Raw genomic sequence first — 24169 nt, 5'->3', positions numbered from 1 at the left:
TAATCTGATACATCAAAATGAATTTTCAGTTTAATCTAATTGATGGAAATGAAAACAAATTATTTACTCTTATAACCACTGAAGTCTCTTCTTTATCTCAATGGTGACAAAAAGGCTGCAGTCTCCACTTCACTTTATTTCAAAAGTTGGCTAACACATTTGTATTGTTATGATAATTCCGTTTACGAAATTTACTTTTCTGTAAAGTTATTTTGTTCAACAATATGGTAACTTTCAATTGACTGCAGCGTGCCGCCCAGATCTGTATACGTATATTTCACTATAAAATTATTAAATTTTGATGTGATGTTAACGGAAATGATGTAAAATTGTGTTGCCAGCATAATACAGATTACACAAGATAAATATTTTGTTTGCAATTTCTCCTGGATTGTTTAAATTTAGGTTTTGTTATTACTATAATCAGTAATGCTTGTAATCGATATAATTGGTGGAACATAAAGATACTGAAGTTAAAACAATATTTATTGGGGAAAGTAGATCGGAATTCGAAATTATCGAATTGTTTTCGCATTCTTGAAATCCATTAATTTATGAACTTTATTGGATGGGATATTATGCACTCGGGATTTAAACTTGTAAAATGTAATACGGATGGCAGAAACTTTACCATGAACTAAAAATCGGCAACTATTAAAACTTTGTTCGAATTAAGAGCAGTCGTGTTCTGCTTTATTTTTATTAGTTTTCCTTTTTAGCTTACATTTAGTGTATCAGAAACAACGTTTCCAAAATTCTTACAAAATGTTCAACATATCTTTTTCGAAAGATTAATTTTAATTATTTTTTTTTCTCCATTTTCTCTAGAACGAATACATTCCTTTAATGAATTATTAAGCAACTTCAGTTGCTGTTTTTTTCTAATTGTAAATAATTTTTTAATAACCTTACTCCCCGACGGACCATACACCCAGAAAAAGAAACTTCAGACAATACTCCGCGTATGTGTAAAATTCATCGAAACGGTATGATATACATCATTGACATATATAATACATGGACAATGTTTTCTATACGTGGGACACGTTGACAACGTAGTTACGTATTTCGATTGTCAGATTTGAACATTCATGTGCTACGTATTGTAGTGATGTACGTGGAATGTGAATAACTTACGGGTGGGACGGAAATTGAACGCACATCACGTATGTTTAACGTATATAGTGGATAGTTGGTCTTAAACATTGAATTTGGATCATATTTATTTATATTTCTTAACACGAAGAAGATCAACTACAAAATTATTTTTTAGTAAATTAGAGAAATCTCGACAAAATAATTTCATTTTTTGTGAAGTAGTTCTATTTCGTAATCATATCAGAAAGTTGTTTAAGTAGGTATTAAATATCTATAATTGATTATAAGCATTTTGATAATCCATAGACTTAAATTCAATTATGTTAAAAAAACAACATATAATTATTTATGTGCGATACTTTATAACGTTATATGCGTAACTTATACACTACGCACGTTTTTAAAGTACGCTTCAACAATAAGAAGTGTCAACCAACACTACTGTACTGCAACATTAGAAAGATCGTCGGCTCATGATCCAGAGGTCCCCGGTTCAATTCCCAAAGAAGTCAATTTTTAATTTGAGATATTTGTTACCAATAGCTGCTAAAATACAAAATAACTACTATAAGCTGCTAATATGGTGTCTACCGTTGATGAATTCAATAAAATTCATATTTTTAAATCTTTGTGGAAGAGAAATACGGCTCGCACGTATTATATTCGAGCCGGCTGTATAACTACCTTACCACACTTTTTAACAGGGGGCACGAATGATATACGCATAGCACGTAGGGAATTTCGCTCAGTGTACTTATTTACCTTTACAATATATGTACACAAAAAATAAGAACATAACTCATACCAAGTGATGCAGACAAGATTTTGCTGGAAGTTATCCTGGAAATCTTCAATTTTACGAAACAGAAAATTGTAGTCTGTGTAGCCAAGTTTTAGGAAAATGGTTGTATTGCTCATATCTTTATTATATAATGAATGTTAATGAAACATGAAGAAATGGAACCGTTACTTTCATACCATTTTTTTAAGGGAATAATAGGTATTTATGCCACCAAGTGATAATGGTTATTTATGACATCGAGTCCAAAGTACTTTGTCAGGCTTGAGATGTGTAATTATGACGTTTTACAAGAACGTTTTACTAGATGTGTAGATTGATACTCGAGGCCGTAGGCCGTGTATGTCAATAGACATCGTGTGCTTATACAAATCCATTCAGTCACTGAATTTCAGTGAGTATGTCGTTGCACAGCCACTAAACCCACCATAATTATCCAAATTATGAAGCTCGAGTAAACTTTAGGACGTTACCAAAGCGATATACTCGCTAGAAAAATATTGTCTGACACGACAATCGAACCCGAATCATCTATTTCCTGAATTTTAATTCTAAAATTATGACTCGACTTAGAATCTACAATGTATTTCCGTCATTTGCATGTTGCATACATACCTGTATTAATGAGGATAACATCAAATAAATCAATTGATATGTTTATTGTGTCATGCAATTCCCGTGTCGCTCATTACTTTAGCAAAGACAATCTCATAATTCCAGTGACTAGTATCATCTTATATAAATACTACGTTACAACTAATGAAGTAAAAGATTTTGTAGTTAGGACCAAACAATAGAAAATTAATAAAGCATAAGTAGTGTGTTCATGGCATTGCCGATAAACATCTTTTGCAAATTGCTCTCGAGGGATGTGTACGTATGACATAACAATCCACTATTGGATCGACTAAATACTTGGTTTGGTAATTCTTCGCTATTTCGGCGACATAAAGGTAAGTATATTTATATTATTGAAATTCGGAGAGAGTGACGCGATATTCACGTTCATATAACAAAAATTTCGATTTTTTGATTTAGCATCAAAGCTGAGCCGCGTTTGTTATGTCCAAATTACTCGAAATTTTTGTACCCATCAATTTTCTTCAATACTTCTTTTATTAGTTAAAGAAAGAAAAACAAAGAAACGATAATGGAGAGAACCCAGGGTATGCTTTCTATTCTTTCTGGTAAATTCTCATCTATCGACTGTCTTTATCGTTTTAGAATTGACTTGAACCGTAATGACAAAATGATTCGTGTTTTCAAAGAACCACCAACCACTCGTTGTTCAAGATTACGATTATATTAAAAAAATATGTTCGCTTACAGTTACAGTGCTTATGTATCGACGAAATGGGAAAATAATTTCAGGATTATTTACTGGTGCTGGAACTCGGAGGAGAGTTAAGGAAAGTTTTTTTTTATATATTGACGGGAACGACACGAATGAATTAGTGCAAGTTAATTTACAGAAATTGTGTTACAGACCAAGAAACCGAAACATTGTGCATTTATATTATATGTCCGTCCCGTCCCCATTCATAAATATAACCCACATGTTCGGAAGTCCTTAAAATACTTAAAATCCTATGCAAACAAATCAAATTAACAACTCACTTTTCTTAAATTCCGACCACGTTTTGAAGCCTTTTTATCCAAACCTTTCACCGAATGTTCAAGTGCGAAAAAAAATTGTAATCCGATTGTCAGCACCACTTACAAATCATCGATCAAACAACTTTTGCCTCTACAGAACCTTTTTTTCCAATAAATTTTAAATTTCACTAGAAAAATTCACTTTAATTTAAAGTATCGCCGAGATGAACCATTTTTTTATATCGTACTAAAACGGGATAAATTGTTCACAATAATAACACCGATGGCGATGTGAAATGTGTATACCGTAAGCCAGAAATTCAATAACTCTGAATCATGTATTACAAACGATCAAACTATATGCATACCATGATGAATATTCGGTCATTAGGTTTTTATTTACCAAAAAACCAAACTTTTTTTACATGAGAAAGTGTGATAATACACCAAGTACACCCATTCAGTCAGATACGGGCAACGGATGTCAAACGACTGATTCGAATTGGGATGAATCTTTGGTTGATATACACTTTTTCAAAGGTTTTTTTTGCAGGAACTATAGTTAGATGAAACAACCGTGCAACGCTTTTGCGTATAATTCTTGTGAATGGATCGCTCTCTCTCACTGCGTTGGAAATGGTTGTGTATAAATTCTCATTGAAAGTGATAATTTTATACCAATCTGTTGGAGCTTTTCTCATTTTCCCCTTTTTTCTTAAATGGAACACACATAATATTCTCTCTCACACACATTTCTGTCTATATAAAGTCCACATGGCAAGGCATTATTTTGCGTTTATGTTCTTTTACGACGGAAGAGAATAAGTTTTGGTGAGCTGGCACATTTAGTTGGTTTCATCGTATCATGTTGAACGATGGAACAAAATACAGGAATGGGACACGAGCTCTCGCCGAGGCTGGCACCAAATGATGCATTGCTCTATTCTGCAATGTAAGGACGATAAGGAATTTTACGATTAAAAATATGAATTGAAAAAAATAATTTGTAGAAGTCAATAACAAATTTAGCAGGGTACACACCATTGAAACTTGTCCGATATCATTGAAATTAAAAGCTTAGCAAATCTAGTGTGCAAGAAATATATTCAAATAAAAATCGATTCTAAATTTTTTATACTTTTGCATCCATCAATCGATCAACGCAATAAAACCGAAAACGACTATAAGATCACCAGAATGGAACCAGAGCCCGATCCTGATCGAAATTTGAAACGAATTGGCATGTCTTTAGGTGTAGCCACTAGAATAAAAAAATTGTTCAGAAATCGTCCTAAGATCAAACAACGAACACCGGAAGAAATTGAAGAAGAACTGCTGGCCAATGCAAAGCAGAATCGAGACAATCGCATTGCTGGCTTCGGACCAATTCAGCGACACATCTTTGGACTTGTTGCAAAACATTATAATATAAGTGTGGATGACATTGTTGAGGGAGTTGCCGATTCGGATGAAGACACAGAAATTCTGAATAGTTTTTGTTCGAAAAATGGTCATTCTGTGATCGTTTTCCTGTACGCAAAGTTGAAGTGCCCTGGAAAAGGTAATGAAAATATGCGCATCAGGTGTGCCCAAAGCTATGAGTCGTACATTACTTACAGAAACGGGTCGATATGAACCGAATCAAGAAAATCAGGAAATGATGCGAGTGGTGTGTACGGATGGATGTACACAAAATCATTTGGGGCCCTGTGCAGCTATTTGTAGGTCGCAAAATGATAATGACCTGGACACAAATACGATGAAGGAGGTGATGTTATTTGAATATAGAAAGTCATTTACCCAATGTTTCACGGCAACAGAACATTACGGACGCATGTCGTATCGCAGTAGCCTCATGAAGTATTTCTTTTATTAGGAAATTACAGTGGAAGAGCTCAATGTCGAAGAAAGTGAGACCCTCAAAGTGGCAATCGATCGATTAACAAGCGAACTCAATTTGTTACCAAATCCGCGACTGCGTAAAGAGAAAGTTCAGTCAGGCAATGACGAAAAGGAAGTCTCGAGTAAGTGGTGCTGGTAAAATGAAATAATTTCGTTCATTAAGCACCGATTCCTACAATTTTAAGGAATCGAACATCAATTGGACAATTTGACTGATTTCGAAGTGAGTCATAAACTGTTCAAAGGACATCTGTTAGTTCCACATCAGATCAAAGCTACATCACGTAACAGAGACCTGGTTGACGAAGTAAAAAAATATTTCGACCGTTGGCTTCAACGAATAGCTATTGTCTTACTTCAAGGTAAGTTTTAGTCTAAGAGCAGTCTCAGGAAAGAAAAAATTTTAAAAATTGCTTTAGACAAACAAATCGTGAAAGATTCGAATGACGTTGGACCCCTCCATGAACTGAAGTACTGGCAGAAAAGACTCGAACGATATAGAATCATTTCTGACTTCTTAAAATCTCGGCCGTTCATAAATCACTTAACATGTTTGGAGTATACCAGAGCCAAATTGCTAAAGGTATGGTTTAGTTTAATCTTCTCAGGGCAACCCTGAATGTGATTTGATTTGAAACAATTTTTTTTTTCGTATGCTACTCACAGAAGTGGAAAGCCATTGAAACTGAATTCAATGCACTTGTTTTGGAAACTGAAAACAATGTTGAAACTCTTCAATGGTTGCAACCATTTTGGGATCCATTGTACACTGGTACTCCGGGTGAAAATTGTGAACCCATACATCGACTAGTATCAGCATTACGAGATGTGTACAACGATTCTAAGAATTACAATACGTCCGAGAGAGTGACGAGCTTTTTAGTGAAGACCACAAATCAACTGGTTATCCTCTGTCGATCTCATTTGAACGAACGTGGTTCATTGAAAATACTGCAACAAAAACCCAGTTTCGCTATCGAAAAATTTTCGGTAAGTTCAATAGATGTGGAAGACGGAAGACGTTGCAAGTGTTTGAATTACGGAATGACTCAAACATTTTTCACTCAGGACTGCTATAAATTACTGAAGAAATACGAGAACAGCTATTTCGAAGTAATCAATAGCATGAACATGGGTAATACAACACCATGGACATGTTCGATTACGTACATTTTTGGAATATCAAATAAGTTCCAGGATAGAATTTCAAAGGTTGTAGTCACGACAACATTTCCTGTTCCACTAACGAACTATCGAAATGAAACCTATAATTTTCATAGATAGGTCATATTATCGACACAAAAGTAATGTATTCCGTGCTGGACAAAATCAAAATCAGCGGAATGGAACGATACAGAAATCAAATTGTGTCTGAATTCAATGAAATTACGGAGAAACCATATTTTCATTCGAACCATTGGTAAGTGTGGGGCGTTTTTTTATCTCTCTTGTTATGGTGAACGTCCGAGCCTTGCATATATTGGTTCGAAATAAATGATGCTACAAGTCGTGACTTTATTGCATTAGTTAACATTTATAACAAATATTTGGCTAAACACCCTGCATTCTGATTGAGGTCTGCATTCTGTCACTATACACCCATTGTATGCTCACACGCTTCCAGGGTGAAACAATTCGATTCCGATTACATTAAATGGAACAAAGCCACAGAAGCTGCGGAAATTGGAATGCAAAAATTCGTAAAGCAATCAATGGCACCCATTCAGAACACAAGTGCTATGCTGTTGTTGCTTAAACGATTCGAAAAATTGCAATTAAACTGTCTATGTTTGGATCGTCGTTATTTAGATGTTGCGGTAATGTTGGAGAAAGAAATGGAAGAAATAAAGGATGCGTAAGTGTTTGAGTGTTTCCTCTGTATATCCAACTGGTACGAAAAAAAATGCATTTTTCTATCATCGAAAGCAGTTATAACGAACTTCGCGACAATCCACCATTAATGAAAGGCACACCACCTGTGTACGGTCGTATTCTGTGGATTCGGGGACTTCAAAAGCGCATCGATGAAGTAATGAATGCCATTAGAGGGAAACCGTGTGTTGTAAAACATCAGAAAGCCCAAATTGCCGTCAAATGCTACAATTACATGACCGACATGTTTCTAAAATATGAACAAGAGCAGCACACGGCTTGGTTTGATTTCTCTGAAACAGCTCGATCGCGATTGGGTCAATGCGTCATTCGACGCAATCCCAATACACACATGTTGGAGGTGAACTTTCATGCATCCATTTACGAACTGATCCGTGAGAGTGAAGGAATGCTGAAATTAGGATTAGGTTAGATGTTCGAACGGCTACCCAAGATGATGTCAAATGAAATGTTTTCTGATCCAATTTTCTTATCAGACATTCCCAGCTTGTCGCAAACAGTTTGCTTCTATCGAGATGTTTTATTGAACGCTGTTGAAACTCTCAAACAATTGATTAAGCGTAACAACGATCTCAGATTATCCGTGGACAATGTGTTCATACGAATATCGCGTCCAATATTCCGAAAATTGGACGATGCATTTAAAGAGGGACTTAAAACTGTGCAATGGGATTCCAAGGATTTAGCAGCGTACTTCACACAAGTTGATGAAGTACGCAGCAAAATGCTTCGCTTTCCATTCTTCCACCGAATTATTCATTCCAAAACAGGTACTCCATGAAGTAGCAGACTTCTTTACAGCGATTAGTGAAACAAAACGACGTAAAATCGATGCGTCATTCCACTATATATCCAATGCAGAGCTCGTCATCATTCCCGATGAGCCAGTACCAATAGAAAATCTCTACAATTTGAATAACGAATATCGCAGCAAAATCGGTAAACTTAAATTACACTAGGCAACACAGGTCATGTACAGGGACAGTGACATAGTGCGTTGGATAGGTCTTGGTGCCCTGAATATGGAACACACCTCCATTCGTCCCAGTCACGTCTGTGTGTTTCATATCCAACGCACTATATCACTATCCCTGTACATGACCTGTGTTGCCTAGTGTATTTGAACATTTGCAATCGACCCGGACTCAAAACCTCGTCTCACTTTGATGGTAGATAAAAAAATTGAAGAAAAATCGGCAATGGCTGAACTGGGAACCGTTGAAATCATTAACCGATTCGTCCAAATGATTGAAGTCAGTGATACCGATGAGAATGGTGAAACTCTTCTTCAGCTGCCGGTATCGTCACAAACTGATGCTAACCATCGAGAAGAACTCCGGAAACCAATCGACAAATACGACTGGCTATCATTCCAGAAAATCAACAGACAAGTATTTTTCCCCGAATCAGAGCGATTCAATCATTGTAAGCGTTCAAAAATATAATTAGTCGTAGTTAAGTCATAGTCTGCGTAGGAACATCTGAAGATTAGAATCGAAAATTTGTATTTCCAGTGTTCAAAGTATCGAAGGACTCGTACACGTACGGTTTAGTGGACCTGCACTCAGATTGCATGGATGTGTTCAGTTACTTTTTCGGAAAATGTGTAGATGCCATGGCAACTAGTAGCAGACTGTCACTAGAGATTCTCAAAAAGAAAATGCTTACGAATGAGTTCAGTTTCCTGGTCTGAGCTGAACCACAATTTTTTTATGAAAATTTGTTCGTTTACAGTTCTCCAATTACATTATCCTACCTGGAGCTCCATGTACCAGAATGTGTATTAAATCCACCAATCGAAGAGATTCAGAAATCATATGACTTTGTAAGATAGCCCCAGTGTAGTACGTAGAAGTAATGTGAATTTAATCAGAAGTTTATTGCTTTCCATTTAGACTTTGAAAAATATTGTGGAAACATTTGGTGGTGTTAGTAGTTGGGGAAAACTCGCACAAACGGAAGAAAGGAAGAAGCGAAAGAAACTAGTTGGTATGTGTGTTAAGTTTGTTCATTATCATCTTCTGGAAGTTAAAAGATTTTTTTCTGAATTTTTGATTGAATGTTGCTTAACATTAACCTGTTTACGTGTTACATCAATGTAATTGGCGCTTCGCTCATATGAATGCATTTACATTGCTTAATCACGTAAAACACAGATTTTTATATTGAAGAATGAGAATACCGCCCTCACCTTCGGGATCGAGCTAAAACATCCCAACTCATTCTCATTAACATAAAAATTTGGAAGCACGGAATGTACTCATGTGTTGAAGAATGTTTGAATGAATTGATATTAATAAAATTGTTGTATTGCTTGGTCAGTAATTCGTTGAATAAAAGAAATTTTTCAACAATTTTGGTCAAGTCAAAGCAATACAACACTTTGTCAAGAATTGATATTTACTGCCTGCCCCATCGAAAGTTGAACATTACATTGCCTCTCGCGAAAATATGTGGGATAACCCACCTGAACTAGTTGCAAAACTTGTAAAGAGAAAATGTTTTTTGAAACTACTTCAATCAGCTGAGAGTTGATTAGTTGCAAAATTCGTGAAAGGAAAATACTTTTCGTGAATTTGTATGTGAAATTCAAATTTCGAATTTGGTAGGTAAAACTGAATAACATTGATTGCCCCGACGTAATTTATTAGATCGGAAATAATTTTCTGATACTCGTAGACTCCCACATGTATTTTTGAGCAACTTGCTCAATAGTACATTACTATGCAAGGGAAGTAAAGTGATATCTCGTATCCAGATGAGAAAAAGTATCCGAGGGCGGCAGCCCGAGGTACTTTTACTCATCGTGATACGAGATATCACTTTATTTCCCGTGTGTAGTATAACGTTTTACTATGCGAGTGATGTAAAGGTTATTGCCTATACATGTAATAGCCTTATTACATGCACCAGCATAGTAAAATCATATGTGGGAGTTTGTTTTTATCACAAAATTGTTAGCTCATGTAATGAATTTCTTGCGCAACATCCAATGTAACCATACCACGGAGTCTTGTTCGTAGATCGATCAACAATAAATTAAAAATAGAAATTCAAATCCAATTTTCCCTTAATAGTAATATAACCCACCCCACCACTAATTAATTTTTAATTACAGTTCCTTGCTGATATTTGTCACCGACAAACAAAAACTTACAGCAAAATGTCATACATTCCCAATAACTGGGTATTTTCCTCTGAAGTTTCCATTTTCACGTTCTCTTTTTCGATTTTCACGTAATGCCAAGTAACTTTTATGAAAGCGAATTTATCAAAATAGAAGCCGTTACATGAAATAGGTAACTAACTGAAAGTTTAAAGAGAAAGAAAAACCACTGAACGGTACAAACTGCAACATATAATTCGTTGATTGAATTTTCAATTGGCATTGGAAAACATATGGAATTGAATTCTTTAGAATAACGTTTTTGCACCGAATCGTTAACTTTACCAAGTTATACCAAGTTTCTTCATTGAAAATTCATTACATCAGAAATAGCACACCTCTAGCGAACAATCAGTCCGTAGGGTAGCCGAATTCTTAACGATATAATTCGATCAGAATCTGCTATAAAATATTGATTTTTACCAAATTTCAACAGCAAACATTGTATCGCTTAGTGTCTTACTTCTTCCGTTGAAATATAACGTTTGTTGCTGAATCTACTATATTCTTTACTTTACCTATATTTTCGTCAATACATTACAAAATAAAGCCCGACAGATTTTTGTTGTCAGAGAAAACAGCATCAGAAATTTGACCACCCTAATATTTGTTCTGCTTCTTATGATACTTTACTTTACCCGTTCATTCGTAGTTTCGTTTTCTTTTTACTTACCATTATTGGTTAAAAAGAAACATCTAACTGCTTACTATGCGAAAAAAAACCGTGTAAATCAATAGTCAAACCACAGCAGAAATATGATTTTCATTTACCTACGTTTTTCGCACTCCAGAGGAAGTAAACCGTGAACGATCATTTTTCAAGTACATTTGGGAGCACAAACAAGTTGAACGAACCATGCATACACAAAGTCTTTCTCTTGGCATGATTTTATTACAACCGGATTTGAGAGAACTCTTCAATGTAAGCAAATAACTTGTCTCATTGACAATAAAATTGAAGCGTTTTAACGGCTTTCCACTCACAGAAAATGTACCAAAAGTACTCACATTTATGGGCAGAAGATAAAATGAAAATAATCGAAGATTTTGTGAAGTCAAATCCTTTGACGGTCAACATTCGAGATAAATTCATTTTTTACGATCTTGAAACAAATGAAATTATCGATGCTGAGAAACGTATTGTCGTTGGGGCTATTCTGGTGAATGCAGAACCGGCATTTGATTCGTTTCTTCAATTGTCGAAAGAAAGGAAAACGGAAGTGGGTAGACGGTTGAGTGAAGCATGCAATAAGAAAGTCAGTTCGATGGTTGGTTTCATCAACGAACAACAAGTGGTTCTGACACGGAATTTGAAAGATTTGGATGATGTTCGTTTGGCTATGAATTGTCTGGATGCAATTAAGGACGACAGCATTGAGTATGTTTTGTTTGATTTAAAAATTATCTAGCGACAAAATCGGTTCAATCTCTAAACCTTTGCTTGCTAGTCGTAGATACTACTTGACTTTAGGCGACGTCATGTGGCAATCTTTCATAGATCACTCATTTTAAACATAATTTCTTCTCATTAAATCAATTAATTTATTAGAATCGACATGCTGATTAACACTATGTTGGAAACGTACCGAGTGTTTGATGAATTTTCCATCGACGTGCCACAGGAGATAAAAAATTCGATCATAGACCTACGTCAAAAGTTCGATGAGATGATGGCGTTGGTAATGCCTTCAGAATATCAACTACGACACAGAAGAACAGAACTACAAACGTTTTTCTTGATTTTCCAGTCTAAGAATGTTACCAACAAAATCTATAAATTGGAGAAACCATTGCTGAAGCAACTCAACGATGGCAAAGCCGCCTTCAGCAAGGACCTGGATAAATTCGAGGAAGATTTTGCAAATAAAGGACCTATGGTTCGGGATATATCAGCAGAGGAAGCAAGCAAACGGGTAATCACTTTCGATTCTTAGACAGCATCACTCTGAATGTAAAAATTCAATTTTGTGTTTAGGTCTTCGAATTTGAAGAACGTTTCCAAAACCTTTGGATACGATTCGAAACATACGCTACCGGTGAGAAGTTATTTGGCCTGCCTATCACCGACTATCCCATATTGCATCAACGCAAAAAAGACTTCGTTCTTTTGTTGAAATTGTATTCGCTCTATCTAACCGTTCTGGAAACAATTGACGGATACAATGATGTCAAATGGACCGACATTAACATTGAGAGTATCGGAGCTGAAATAATGGACTATCAGTTGCGATGTCGATCGCTACCAAAAGGAATGCAAAATTGGAATGCGTACATCGATCTTAATAAAAAAATCGACGACTTCAATGAACTGTGTCCACTGCTTGAATTGATGACAAAAGATGGAATGAAAGAACGTCACTGGCAAGCGTTGGAACAGTTGATGTCGTATGAATTTAATACCGATGACCCGAACACAACCTTGGGTTATGTTTTGGGTGCTCCATTGTTGAAGTACAAGGACGATGTTTATGATATATGCCTGGGAGCGGACAAGGAAACTGAAATAGAAACAAAACTGACGCAAGTGATCATATCATGGTCATCAGTTGACATTCAGATGGCTCCATTCAAAAATCGAGGCGATATTCTGCTGAAGGGTACAGAAATGATGGAAATAATTTCCCTATTGGAAGACAGCATCATGGTGATGAACTCGTTGGACGGAAATCGATATAACAAACCGTTCAAGGAAGATATTAAGACATGGCTGAGGAAATTACGCGATACGAGTGAAGTGCTTGAAAAATGGCTTTCAGTTCAAAATTTGTGGATGTATCTGGAAGCAGTTTTCGTTGGTGGAGATATTGCCGTTGCTTTACCCGAAGAAGCGCAACGATTCGCTGAAGTTGATAAAAAGTTTGAAGACTTGACAATGCGTGCCCACGAAATCGTAAACGTCGTTGAAGTATGTGCTGGTGATGAGACCATGATGACCGCCATTCCGAATTTGATCATAGAATTAGAATCATGCCAGAAGTCATTGACCGGTTCGTAAATTCACTCAACTAAAACAGCATAGCGAATGCAACACAATTTCGATTCATTTGCAGGATACTTGGAGGCGAAGCGTTTAATATTCCCTCGATTTTTCTTCGTGTCGGATCCGGTTCTGCTCGAAATTTTTGGACAATCATCAGATCCAACGACGATTCAACCTCATTTGTTGAGCATTTTCGATGCCGTTGCTACCGTAACATTTTCGCCGGATTCCTCACATCAAATTATTGGAATAAATTCGGCGAACAAAGAGCACGTAAGGAAAAATCGTCTCGTAACTTGCCTTCGGTTATCTGATTCCTCTCAACGCAGATTAAACTGGAAAACGTTGTCCATTGCACCGATGGTGTTGAAATATGGCTCGGTAGACTGTTGGATGAGATGAGAAATACGATGCAAGAAATATTGGCGAAAATTGCTTCTGAACTGTTTGACCCGGAATTCGAGTTCATAAAAGATTTTCAGGAGTATTGTGGACAGGTCAGTAAACGAACGTTGAATTATAGACGAAATTTTAAATCAATTTATGCCCAAGGCTGGTCTTATCGGCGTACAAGTTTTGTGGACGAATGAAGCGGAAACCGCAATTAAGAAAAGCAAAATGGACAAGGGAATAATGCGGAAAACCAATCAACGATTTCTGGACCTTTTGAACGAGTTTATCGAGTTAACGCTTACTGATTTAACAAAATTGCAACGAATCAAATATGAAACCATGGTGACCATTCATGTTCATCAAGTAAGTGTGGCCATCGACCATTATTCACTGACTTTGTGGTTACTCAATTTTCGACATTTTCTTGAATAGAGAGACATATTTGATGAATTAGTTCGGTTGCGAATCAAACAGGTGAATGATTTTGAGTGGCAGAAACAGGCTCGATTTTACTTTGATCGTGAAACGGAAGAAATAGCTGTTCGTATAACTGATGTCAACTTTTTCTATCAAAATGAATATTTGGGTGTTGTGGAGAGGTTGGCCATAACACCACTCACTGACCGATGTTACATAAGTTTAGCTCAAGCAGTTGGTTAGTTCTACCTAATTGCACGGGTAAACTCCAGAATTAAATTTGTGTTTTCCCTTAGGCATGTGTTTAGGTGGAGCACCTGCAGGTCCTGCCGGCACTGGAAAAACTGAGACAACTAAAGATATGGGCAGAGCGCTCGGAAAGTTTGTGGTCGTGTTTAACTGTTCGGATCAAATGGATTTCAGAGGATTGGGGCGCATTTTCAAAGGACTTGCTCAATCTGGGTCCTGGGGATGCTTTGACGAATTCAATCGAATTGAATTGCCTGTACTCTCAGTAGCCGCTCAACAAATCAAGTAAATCAACGCCCATTTTTTGAGATTTCGTACGACTGGTAATTCTTGCATTATCACATTACAGCATCGTATTGAACGCCAAGAAAGAGAGAAAACGAAATTTTGTGTTCAGCGATGGCGATGTCGTATCAATGGATCGAGAGTTCGGAATATTCATTACCATGAATCCGGGCTATGCTGGACGACAAGAACTGTACGTCATTCTCTTCGAGCTTCGATAAAAGCCCTCATTCAATTCAATGACATTACAGGCCTGAAAATCTGAAAATTCTGTTTCGGTCAGTAGCAATGATGGTTCCAGATCGTCAAATTATTATTCGCGTTAAGTTGGCCAGTTGTGGTTTCAAGGAAAATGTAATACTAGCAAGGAAATTCTACACACTCTACAAGCTATGTGAAGAACAGCTAAGCAAACAGGTCCATTATGACTTTGGTTTGCGAAACACTATTTCGGTTCTTCGAACGTTGGGAACTCAGAAACGAGCTAATCCGAAAGATACAGAGGAGAAAATTGTGATGCGTGTCCTTCGTGATATGAACTTATCGAAACTAATTGACGAAGACGCTCCACTATTCTTATCCCTAATTGATGACCTCTTTCCTGGAAATAAACTGTCATCGTCCTCGTACAAAATACTTCAGAGTGCGATAGAGAAAAGTGCACAAAGTTTGAATTTGATGAATGAAAAAGATTGGAATCTGAAGGTCATTCAGTTGTATGAAACCTCTTTGGTCCGACACGGTATTATGACGTTGGGTCCAACTGGTTCTGGTATTTTTTTTTTTCAAAGTTCACTTACGTCTAGGACTCCAGTGTGATATCCAAACCATTTCAGGTAAAACCACTGCCATCACTACACTGCTGAGAAGTTTCAGAGATTTGGGTCAACCGCACAAAGAAGTCCGTATGAATCCTAAAGCCATAACAGCAGCCCAAATGTTCGGTCGACTTGATGTAGCCACTAATGATTGGATGGATGGCATTTTTTCGACTCTCTGGCGACGATCACACAAGGTTAAAAGGTCCGAATACATGTGGCTGATTTTGGATGGACCGGTTGATGCGGTGTGGATCGAAAATTTAAACTCCGTGCTCGACGACAATAAAACATTGACGTTGGCGAATGGTGATCGTATTGTAATGGCTGAAAATTGTAAGCTAGTTTTCGAGCCAGACAACGTGGACAACGCTTCGCCAGCTACTGTGAGTAGAGTGGGAATAATCTATTTAAGTTCGTCGGTACTCAAGTGGATGCCAATATTGGACACATGGTTAAAGGGTGAGAGAGAGAGATGCGACCTTAATTGACCTTTTTCCAATTTTCTCGTTTGCGTTTCACTAGGACGTTCACCGCAAGAATCTCAGACGTTGCGGACTTGTTTTTATGAGATTTATGAAGATGCATTAGTGTTCGTTTATGCAAAACTATCTTCCAAAATGATGGTACTGGAGGCAATTTACATTCGTCAAACTATCGACATTTTGAATGGTTTGCTAGCGACAGCAAAATCCGCTAAGCCTGCACACCTGGAAAAATTATTTATTTTTGCACTAATGTGGTCGTTGGGAGCTTTACTTGAATTGGACGATCGCATTCAACTGGAAATGTTCATTGCGACCCACAAAGCCAAATTTGGTGAGTCAATTTTTCATATTTTCGAAGTTATCGAAGACTGTAGATGTGCTGGAATTGGTGCAATTAGGAAGGTTAGAAAGATGTTAGAGTGATTGTCTATTGAAAATAGATTGGAAGTTTGAGTACTGCCCAGAAACACTGTGCCAAAAGAGTTTAATTTACTGGACTAATTACTCAGGCCATTCTGAATCTCAACTAATACATCGTATATGCCCATCCAGAAAGTTAGGGCACCGATTCTATAGCTGAAAGTTTCATATTTTCTGTCATGCATCAGTTCTCCCTTTGTTGGTGTTTAACAAAAAAAATCTGGTGAAATGAGTGTTGCAATTGTAGCTAATGCGCTTTCTGGATCACATCATCAAATCTAATATTTTTAAAATCTTTCCGTTTTTGGTAAAACTAACAGATCTGCCGAAAAAACCCGAAAATGACACAATCTTTGAATTTTTCGTTGCACCAACTGGAGAATGGCGCCATTGGGCCAGTCAAGTGGACGAATTCATCTATCCGGACGATACTATTATTGAATATGCCAGCATTTTGGTTCCGAATATTGACAACATTCGAACGGCTTACCTTATCAAACTAGTGGCTGATCAGCGAAAACCCGTACTGCTAATTGGTGAACAGGGAACCGCGAAGACGGTTATGATAAAGAAATTTATGGCTACGTACAATGCTGAGGAACATTTGATCAAAACCTGTAACTTCTCGTCTGCCACTACTCCAAACATGTTTCAGCAAATAATCGAATCTTATGTGGAGAAGCGTGTCGGTCTAACATATGGACCACCTGGTCAGAGAAGAATGACTGTCTTTGTGGATGATGTTAATATGCCAATTATAAATGAGTGGGGCGATCAAATAACGAATGAAATATTCCGGCAATTGATTGAGCAGAAGGGATTTTATTCGCTGGAACGGCCTGGAGATTTTATGACCGTTATGGATCTTCAATTTTTAGCTGCTATGATTCACCCGGGCGGAGGACGGAACGATATTCCAAATCGATTGAAACGAAAGTTTTGTATTTTCAATTGTACAATGCCCAGCGATCCTTCGATGGATAAGATATTTTCGGCCATTGCTCGTGGATACTTTTCGTTTTCAAGATTCAACGAGACCATTGTCTACTTGGTTCCAAAATTGATCGAATTAACTCGGATAATCTGGCAACGTACGAAAACAAAAATGCTCCCGACACCAGCCAAATTTCACTACGTTTTCAATTTACGTGATCTATCCCGCATTTGGGAAGGTATTTTGAAAATTCGACAACAAGAGTGCGAAACGGTCGAGATGATGCTGAAATTGTGGCGTCATGAATGTTTGCGAACGATTGCTGATCGATTTGTCAGTTCCAACGAAAAGAAATGGTTTGACACGATGATGGTCGAATTGATTCAGGAACACCTCGAATCACATGTCGAACAGTACGATGATGTGGAAACGTATTTTGTTGATTTCCTCAGAGATATTCCGGAAATGACTGGTGGCGAAGGGGACGATGCATTAGAAACGCCCAAAATCTATGAAGAGATACCATCAGTTGATTTTGTTCAAGAAAAAGTTGTGTCATTGATGAAAAATTTCAACGAGATGAACCGTGGACTACAGTTGGACTTGGTGTTTTTCCACGATTGTCTCGTTCATTTGATCATCATTTCAAGAATAATTCGTACGCCTCGTGGAAACGCACTGTTGGTGGGCGTTGGCGGGTCAGGGAAACAAAGTTTAACCAGACTCGCTTCTTTCATAGCTGGGTACAAGTTTCATCAAATCACCTTGACACGTTCCTACAATGTTAACAATTTCGCCGATGATTTGAAATATCTGTATCGAACCGCTGGTGTGGAAGGAAAGGTAGGGCAGTTGCTTATAATTATCGGTTACTTAGACAACATTCAATTTTTAGGGAATTTCATTCATTTTCACTGATAATGACATCAAAGACGATGCCTTCCTCGAATTCATCAACAATGTGTTAAGCTCAGGAGAACTTCCAAACTTATTTACGAAGGAAGAGACCGGTTCGTATACACTTCGATGAGTTTATTCTACTGAGTCTTATCTAAATTCGTAAATTTCCACAGACGAAATCATAAACGACCTAGACCCAGTTCTCCGCAAACAAGATCCGAAAGTTAATCGAACTCGAGATGCCCTCTATGACTTCTTTATTCAACGTTGTCGTTCCAATTTGCATGTGGTTCTCTGTTTCTCACCGATTGGCCAAAAATTTCGGACTCGAGCATTGAAATTTCCAGGATTGATATCCGGTTGCACAATCGATTGGTTTCAACCTTGGCCAGAAGACGCTCGCATTGCTGTTTCCTATCATTATCTCCATGATTACCCTATGGAATGTACAGATCAGGCTAGAGACGAAGTGATAAAAGCCATGAGTTTTATCCATCAGAATGTGTCGGAAACATGTGAAGAATATTATCGAAGATTTCGTCGGCAAATATTTGTTACACCGAAGACATTGCTCACACATCTTGATAGTTATAAGGAAATGTACGTAGAAAAATACGAAAACATTCAAATGCTGTCGAAGCGGATGGAAAGTGGTTTGATTAAATTGGAAGAGGGCGGCGAAGCTGTGAAAGTACTAAAAGTCGAGTTGATCGAACAAAATAAGAAAATGATTGTGGCTAGTGAACAAGCGATGTTAGTCTATGCAGATGTGAAAGTTGTTGCAGACGATGCGGAAGTGGTTAAAACCGAAGTGGCTAAAGTTAAAAATGGAGCGCAAGCGATTGTAAAGCAAATCACTCAGGATACAGCTGTGGTCGAGAAGAAGTTGGCTAAAGCTAAACCAGCTTTAGACGAGGCACAAGCTGCTTTAAATGTAAGCAAAGAAATTTTCGTATTCGATGTCCTAACATGTCTTCACGTATTTGCTTCTATGTAGACCATTACATCGACTGACATTGCAACTGTGAGAAGACTGGGAAAACCACCATACCTCATCACATTGATCATGGATGCAGTTCTCATCCTGTTCGGTGATCCTATTGGTCAAGTGAAGCCTGACCCAGCCACAAAGTTCCTGATTCCGTCTTGGTCCGACTCAATGAAAACGATGTCGGATACCGGTTTTCTCAATCATATTGTCAAGTATCCCACCGACCAGATGACCGACGAAATGGTAGATTTACTCGTGCCTTATTTCAACAATAAACTCTACACATTCGAAGCGGCTGAAGCTGCTTGTGGAAACGTGGCTGGCCTCTTGAAATGGACCATCGCAATGACAAAATATTTCGCCGTTAACAAGGACGTCATTCCGGTTAAATATAAGATGGCTATTCAGCAGCACAAGCTTAAAGTAGCTGAGGACGACTTGCATAAAGCTGAAGAGTTGCTCGCCGATAAGGAAAAAGTGTTAGCTGAAGCAATGAAAGTGATGAAAGTTGAGAATGACAAGAAAGACGCAGTTTTTGCTGTTGCCAAAAAATGTCAAGACAAGATGAATTCAGCAACTGCACTGATCGATGGACTCTCAAGCGAAAAGACTCGGTGGATTGAACAGATAGCACAATTCAAAATAACGGTCGATTGTCTCGTTGGTGATGTCCTCTATTTGACGGCATTTCTGTCGTACATCGGACCATTCAATCAGGATTATCGCAAGCGTTTACTAGAGACCTGGAGAGACTACATGTACGGAAAACGCATTCCAATGTCATCAAAAATCAACGTCGTCGAAAATCTATGCGATATGGCAACGGTTGGTGAATGGAATGTTCAAGGTTTGCCCAAAGATGAACTGTCCATCCAAAATGGCGTAATTGTGGCAAAGGCATCACGTTATCCGCTTATCATTGACCCGCAATGTCAAGGAAAGGTATGGATCGCAAACATGGAGAGGGAAGCCGGTTTAATAATAACAACGTTGGGTGATCGATTCTTCCGCAATCACGTCGAAGATTGTATCAGTCTCGGAAAGCCGCTTCTGATTGAAGATGTTGGAGAAGAATTGGATACGTGTCTGGACAATATTTTGGAGAAAAATTTCATCAGACTGGGGAAGACCTTAAAAGTGAAACTCAGCGACAAGGAAATCGAATATAATTCAGATTTTCGATTGTACATCACAACGAAGCTAGCCAATCCGGTTTGTTGACACTTATTTTTACCAGCAACCCATGACCTAATAACTTTTCTTTTTGTACTTCCAGATTTACTCCCCAGAAATATGCGCTCGAACATCTCTCATTGATTTTGCCGTAACAATGCAAGGTCTCGAAGATCAGCTACTTGGACGTGCGATTATGCATGACAAACGGGAACTAGAAGAAGAGCGAACTAACATTATCATCACAATGTCTACGAATCGACGTAAAATTCAGCAACTCGAAGAAAATCTCCTCAAACAGTTGTCCATGTCAACGGGAAATTTATTGGATGACATACCATTCATAAATACACTAAATGCTAGCAAAGCAACAGCCAACGATATGAAGGAAAAAATGATCACGGCCAGAAATACAGAAATCGAGATAAATGCAGCGCGAGAAGATTTTCGTGTGGTAGCGACCAGAGGCAGTGTGCTTTACTTCTTGGTGTGTGCGATGGCCGAGGTGAACAGTATGTATCAGACATCATTGAATCAGTTTTTGGAGCGATTCGATGTTTCGTTGAGTCAGTCAAAGAAATCGCACAACAACAAAATTCGCATAGCCAACATCATCGAGTATTTGACTTTCGAGATATTTTCATACAAATCCCGTGGACTGTTCGAAAATCACAAATTTTTATTTTCACTTTTGTTGGCGCTCAAAATTGATATGCAGAAAGGGGATGTGTCCTATGAAGAATTTCAAACGTTTATGAAGGGCGGTGCTGCTTTGAATCTGAAAGATTGCCCGAAGAAGCCGTTTGCGTGGATAACTGACATGACATGGTAAGTAAGACTGATGCAGACTGAGAGCAAACTAACCGCAGCGAATTGATACAAAGAATCGAAAATTGATTTACTTCTCACTTTTGTTGCCAGGTTGAATTTGGTTCAATTGACGGTCTTGCGCCCATTCGTAAACATACTAAAACGAATCGGTGAAAATGAAAATCAATGGAAGCGCTGGTTTCAGAAAGCCCAACCCGAAAATGCTACCATTCCGGATGAATATCAAAAGCTCGACGTATTCCGTAAACTGTTGCTGATACGAGCCTGGTGTCCGGATCGAACTTATTCACAAAGTCGTAAATACATTGCCTGGTCGTTAGGAGACCGGTTTATCGAACCTCTACTACTCAATTATAATTCAATGGTGCAAGAGAGTAGACCATTGACACCGTTGATTTGCTTCTTGTCTATGGGCTCCGATCCCACACTGAGCATCCAAAGCATGGCCAAGAGATATGACACTACGGTTAAAGCAATTTCGATGGGTCAGGGTCAAGAGGTTCATGCTCGTGCATTGCTCAGTACTTGCTTACAAAGCGGCGGCTGGACATTGTTGCAAAATTGCCACCTTGGATTAGATTACATGAACGAATTGGTCGTTCAATTGAAAAATCTCGAAACAGACGATCAAATGCAGATTCATGACAAATTTCGTTTATGGATTACAACGGAAGTTCATCCGAATTTCCCAATCACATTGCTGCAACAATCAATTAAATTTACCAACGATCCACCGTCCGGTGTTCGTGCCGGTCTGGAACGAACGTATGGCAGTATGTCGCAAGATTTTTTGGACTACAGCGATTCACCGTATTATTTGCCATTGGTATATGCCGTTTCGTTTATGCACACAGTGGTGCAGGAACGACGAAAATTTGGACCACTTGGCTGGAACATACCGTATGAATTCAATTCGTCTGACTGGCTAGGTATAACATTATTATGCAAATTCTGTCTCTGAACACGTCATTAGCATAACACATTGTACATTCTGCATTTGCAGCCAGTTGTATGTTTATGCAAAACCATTTAGATGAAATTTATCCGAAAAGAGAAATTTGTTGGAACACGATTCGCTATATGCTTGGCGAAATTCAATATGGGGGCAGAGTGACCGATGACTATGATAAACGTTTGCTGAACACTTTCGCAAAAGTTTGGTTCAGCAGTAAATTGTTCACGGACGACTTTCAATTCTGTGCGGATGTACCGAAATATAAAATCCACAGTTTTAAACTGCAGGAAGAATATTTGCAAGCATTTTCCGAAATGGAAACGATAGACGAACCGCAAGTGTATGGCCTGCATCCAAATGGTGACATTGCTTACCAAACGAGCACAACAAATATCGTTTTGGATACAATTTTGTCGATCGAACCAAAAGATTCGTCGGGAAGTGTTGGAGAGAGCCGGGAGAGTCTGGTGGCTAGGATAGCCAAAGATATGTTGGAAAAACTTCCACCCACTTACGATCCATTCGAAATGAGAGAAAGATTACGAGAAATGGGCCCGTTCAATCCAATGGTCATTTTCCTAAGACAAGAACTGGATCGGATGCGAGTGGTATGTCGCCCAAATATTTCCGGTTCTTAAATTTCCTGAAATTTTCTTTTCTTTCACAAACAAAAGGTTTTGAAGTTTACGCGAACCACACTCTCCGAATTGTTACTCGCAATCGAAGGAACAATTATAATGAACGAAGAATTACAAAATGCATTCGACAGCATTTTCGACGCCAAAGTTCCACGCTCATGGGTGCGAAAAAGCTGGGAATCTTCCACACTTGGATTCTGGTTTACTGAATTGATTGACCGAAATAAGCAATTTTCTCTGTGGCTTTTCAAAGTAATGCAACGCAATTGATTGAATCATTAATTTCGGTTAAACATTCCATCGTAGGCTCGACCGAAATCTTTTTGCATGTCCGGTTTCTTCAATCCTCAGGGATTTTTAACAGCTGTGAGACAAGAAACAACTAGAGCGAATGCAGATTGGGCTCTGGACGAAGTGACACTCCAGAATGAGGTCACCAAAATGTTCGAGAATGAATGCAAAATACCACCGAAGGTATATGAAGCGATGCACGAAACAATTCCTTTAAATTAAAAATTCTTTCCTCCGCAGACTGGAGTTTACGTGCACGGACTTTATTTGGACGGCGGCAGCTGGGACCTGAAAAAGGGTGTTCTAGCAGAGGCTGTAAATAAAGTCTTATACAAAATGATGCCGGTAATAAACATATTCGCTGTAAACGCAACGGTACCATTAGCACCGACAATGTACGAGTGTCCAGTGTACAAAATAGTGAAACGAACAAACTTAAATTTTATAACCTCGTTACGGTTGAAGTCAGATAAACCGTCAACGTTGTGGATTCAACGGGGTGTTGCTTTACTTTGTGACATCAAATAAATTTTTCTGTCCGTTTTGTAAATTGCGTTCTAATTAAGAAAGGCTTTTGACAGTATGAAGTTTTCCGGAACAGCGAAACGTACGTGCCTTTTAATATTTGCTCGAGTCGACCATAAAGTACTTTCAACGATTTTTTTTTACATTTTCATTTCATGAAACTTTTGAGTTGAATCGATTTCAGGTAAAAATTTCATTTTGGTTGAACATTCAAAATGAATAGAGAAGGAACGTAAATTTTTTAGAAAAAGTTTTAAGATGAAAAATATTTTAGCCAGCCACTTTCTGACTCATTGAAACTTTATAAGTAGAAGTTGAAAATGAGAATAAAACGAAAAAGTTATGATTTCCCCCCCCCCATTCCTGATATGCACTTTTCTTGTGAATAATACTCACCGAAAAATAGTTCACAAAAATGTGTGGTTTG

The 24169-nt window shown here is 38.0% G+C and overlaps 2 protein-coding genes across 2 annotated transcripts in view; one reads left to right on the top strand and one right to left on the bottom strand.

Moving 5' to 3' along the window:
* The window catches only part of LOC119073621, a 54921-nt gene extending 50934 nt beyond the window's left edge, over nucleotides 1–3987 (bottom strand). Inside the window, exon 1 of the mRNA XM_037179205.1 lies at nucleotides 3515–3987. The gene's annotated coding sequence lies outside the window, so the exon portion shown is untranslated. The remainder of the gene's footprint in view (nucleotides 1–3514) is intronic.
* Nucleotides 3988–4598: 611 nt separating this feature from the next.
* LOC119073420 (dynein heavy chain 8, axonemal) lies at nucleotides 4599–23767 on the top strand. The gene is made up of 40 exons (XM_037178865.1): nucleotides 4599–5054; nucleotides 5113–5261; nucleotides 5370–5517; nucleotides 5581–5757; nucleotides 5815–5978; nucleotides 6062–6385; nucleotides 6464–6607; nucleotides 6676–6815; nucleotides 7020–7250; nucleotides 7325–7695; nucleotides 7765–8000; nucleotides 8059–8227; nucleotides 8462–8713; nucleotides 8803–8962; nucleotides 9023–9113; nucleotides 9184–9277; nucleotides 11246–11376; nucleotides 11441–11832; nucleotides 12004–12133; nucleotides 12203–12367; nucleotides 12430–13441; nucleotides 13505–13707; nucleotides 13764–13931; nucleotides 13987–14190; nucleotides 14260–14482; nucleotides 14541–14778; nucleotides 14843–14971; nucleotides 15030–15550; nucleotides 15615–16058; nucleotides 16122–16415; nucleotides 16825–18281; nucleotides 18334–18448; nucleotides 18512–19272; nucleotides 19336–20541; nucleotides 20606–21330; nucleotides 21424–22262; nucleotides 22337–22896; nucleotides 22963–23178; nucleotides 23233–23400; nucleotides 23458–23767. The coding sequence occupies exons 1-40, from the start codon at nucleotides 4691–4693 to the stop codon at nucleotides 23743–23745; spliced, it is 13803 nt and encodes a 4600-aa protein (XP_037034760.1). The 5' UTR covers nucleotides 4599–4690; the 3' UTR covers nucleotides 23746–23767.
* The last annotated feature ends 402 nt before the right edge of the window (nucleotides 23768–24169 follow it).

Source organism: Bradysia coprophila, unplaced genomic scaffold, assembly GCF_014529535.1.
Source record: "Bradysia coprophila strain Holo2 unplaced genomic scaffold, BU_Bcop_v1 contig_138, whole genome shotgun sequence".
NCBI classification, from domain to species: Eukaryota; Metazoa; Arthropoda; class Insecta; order Diptera; family Sciaridae; genus Bradysia; species Bradysia coprophila.
The sequence above is the reverse complement of the archived record's forward strand: the minus strand, read 5'-3'. Positions and strand labels throughout refer to the sequence as shown.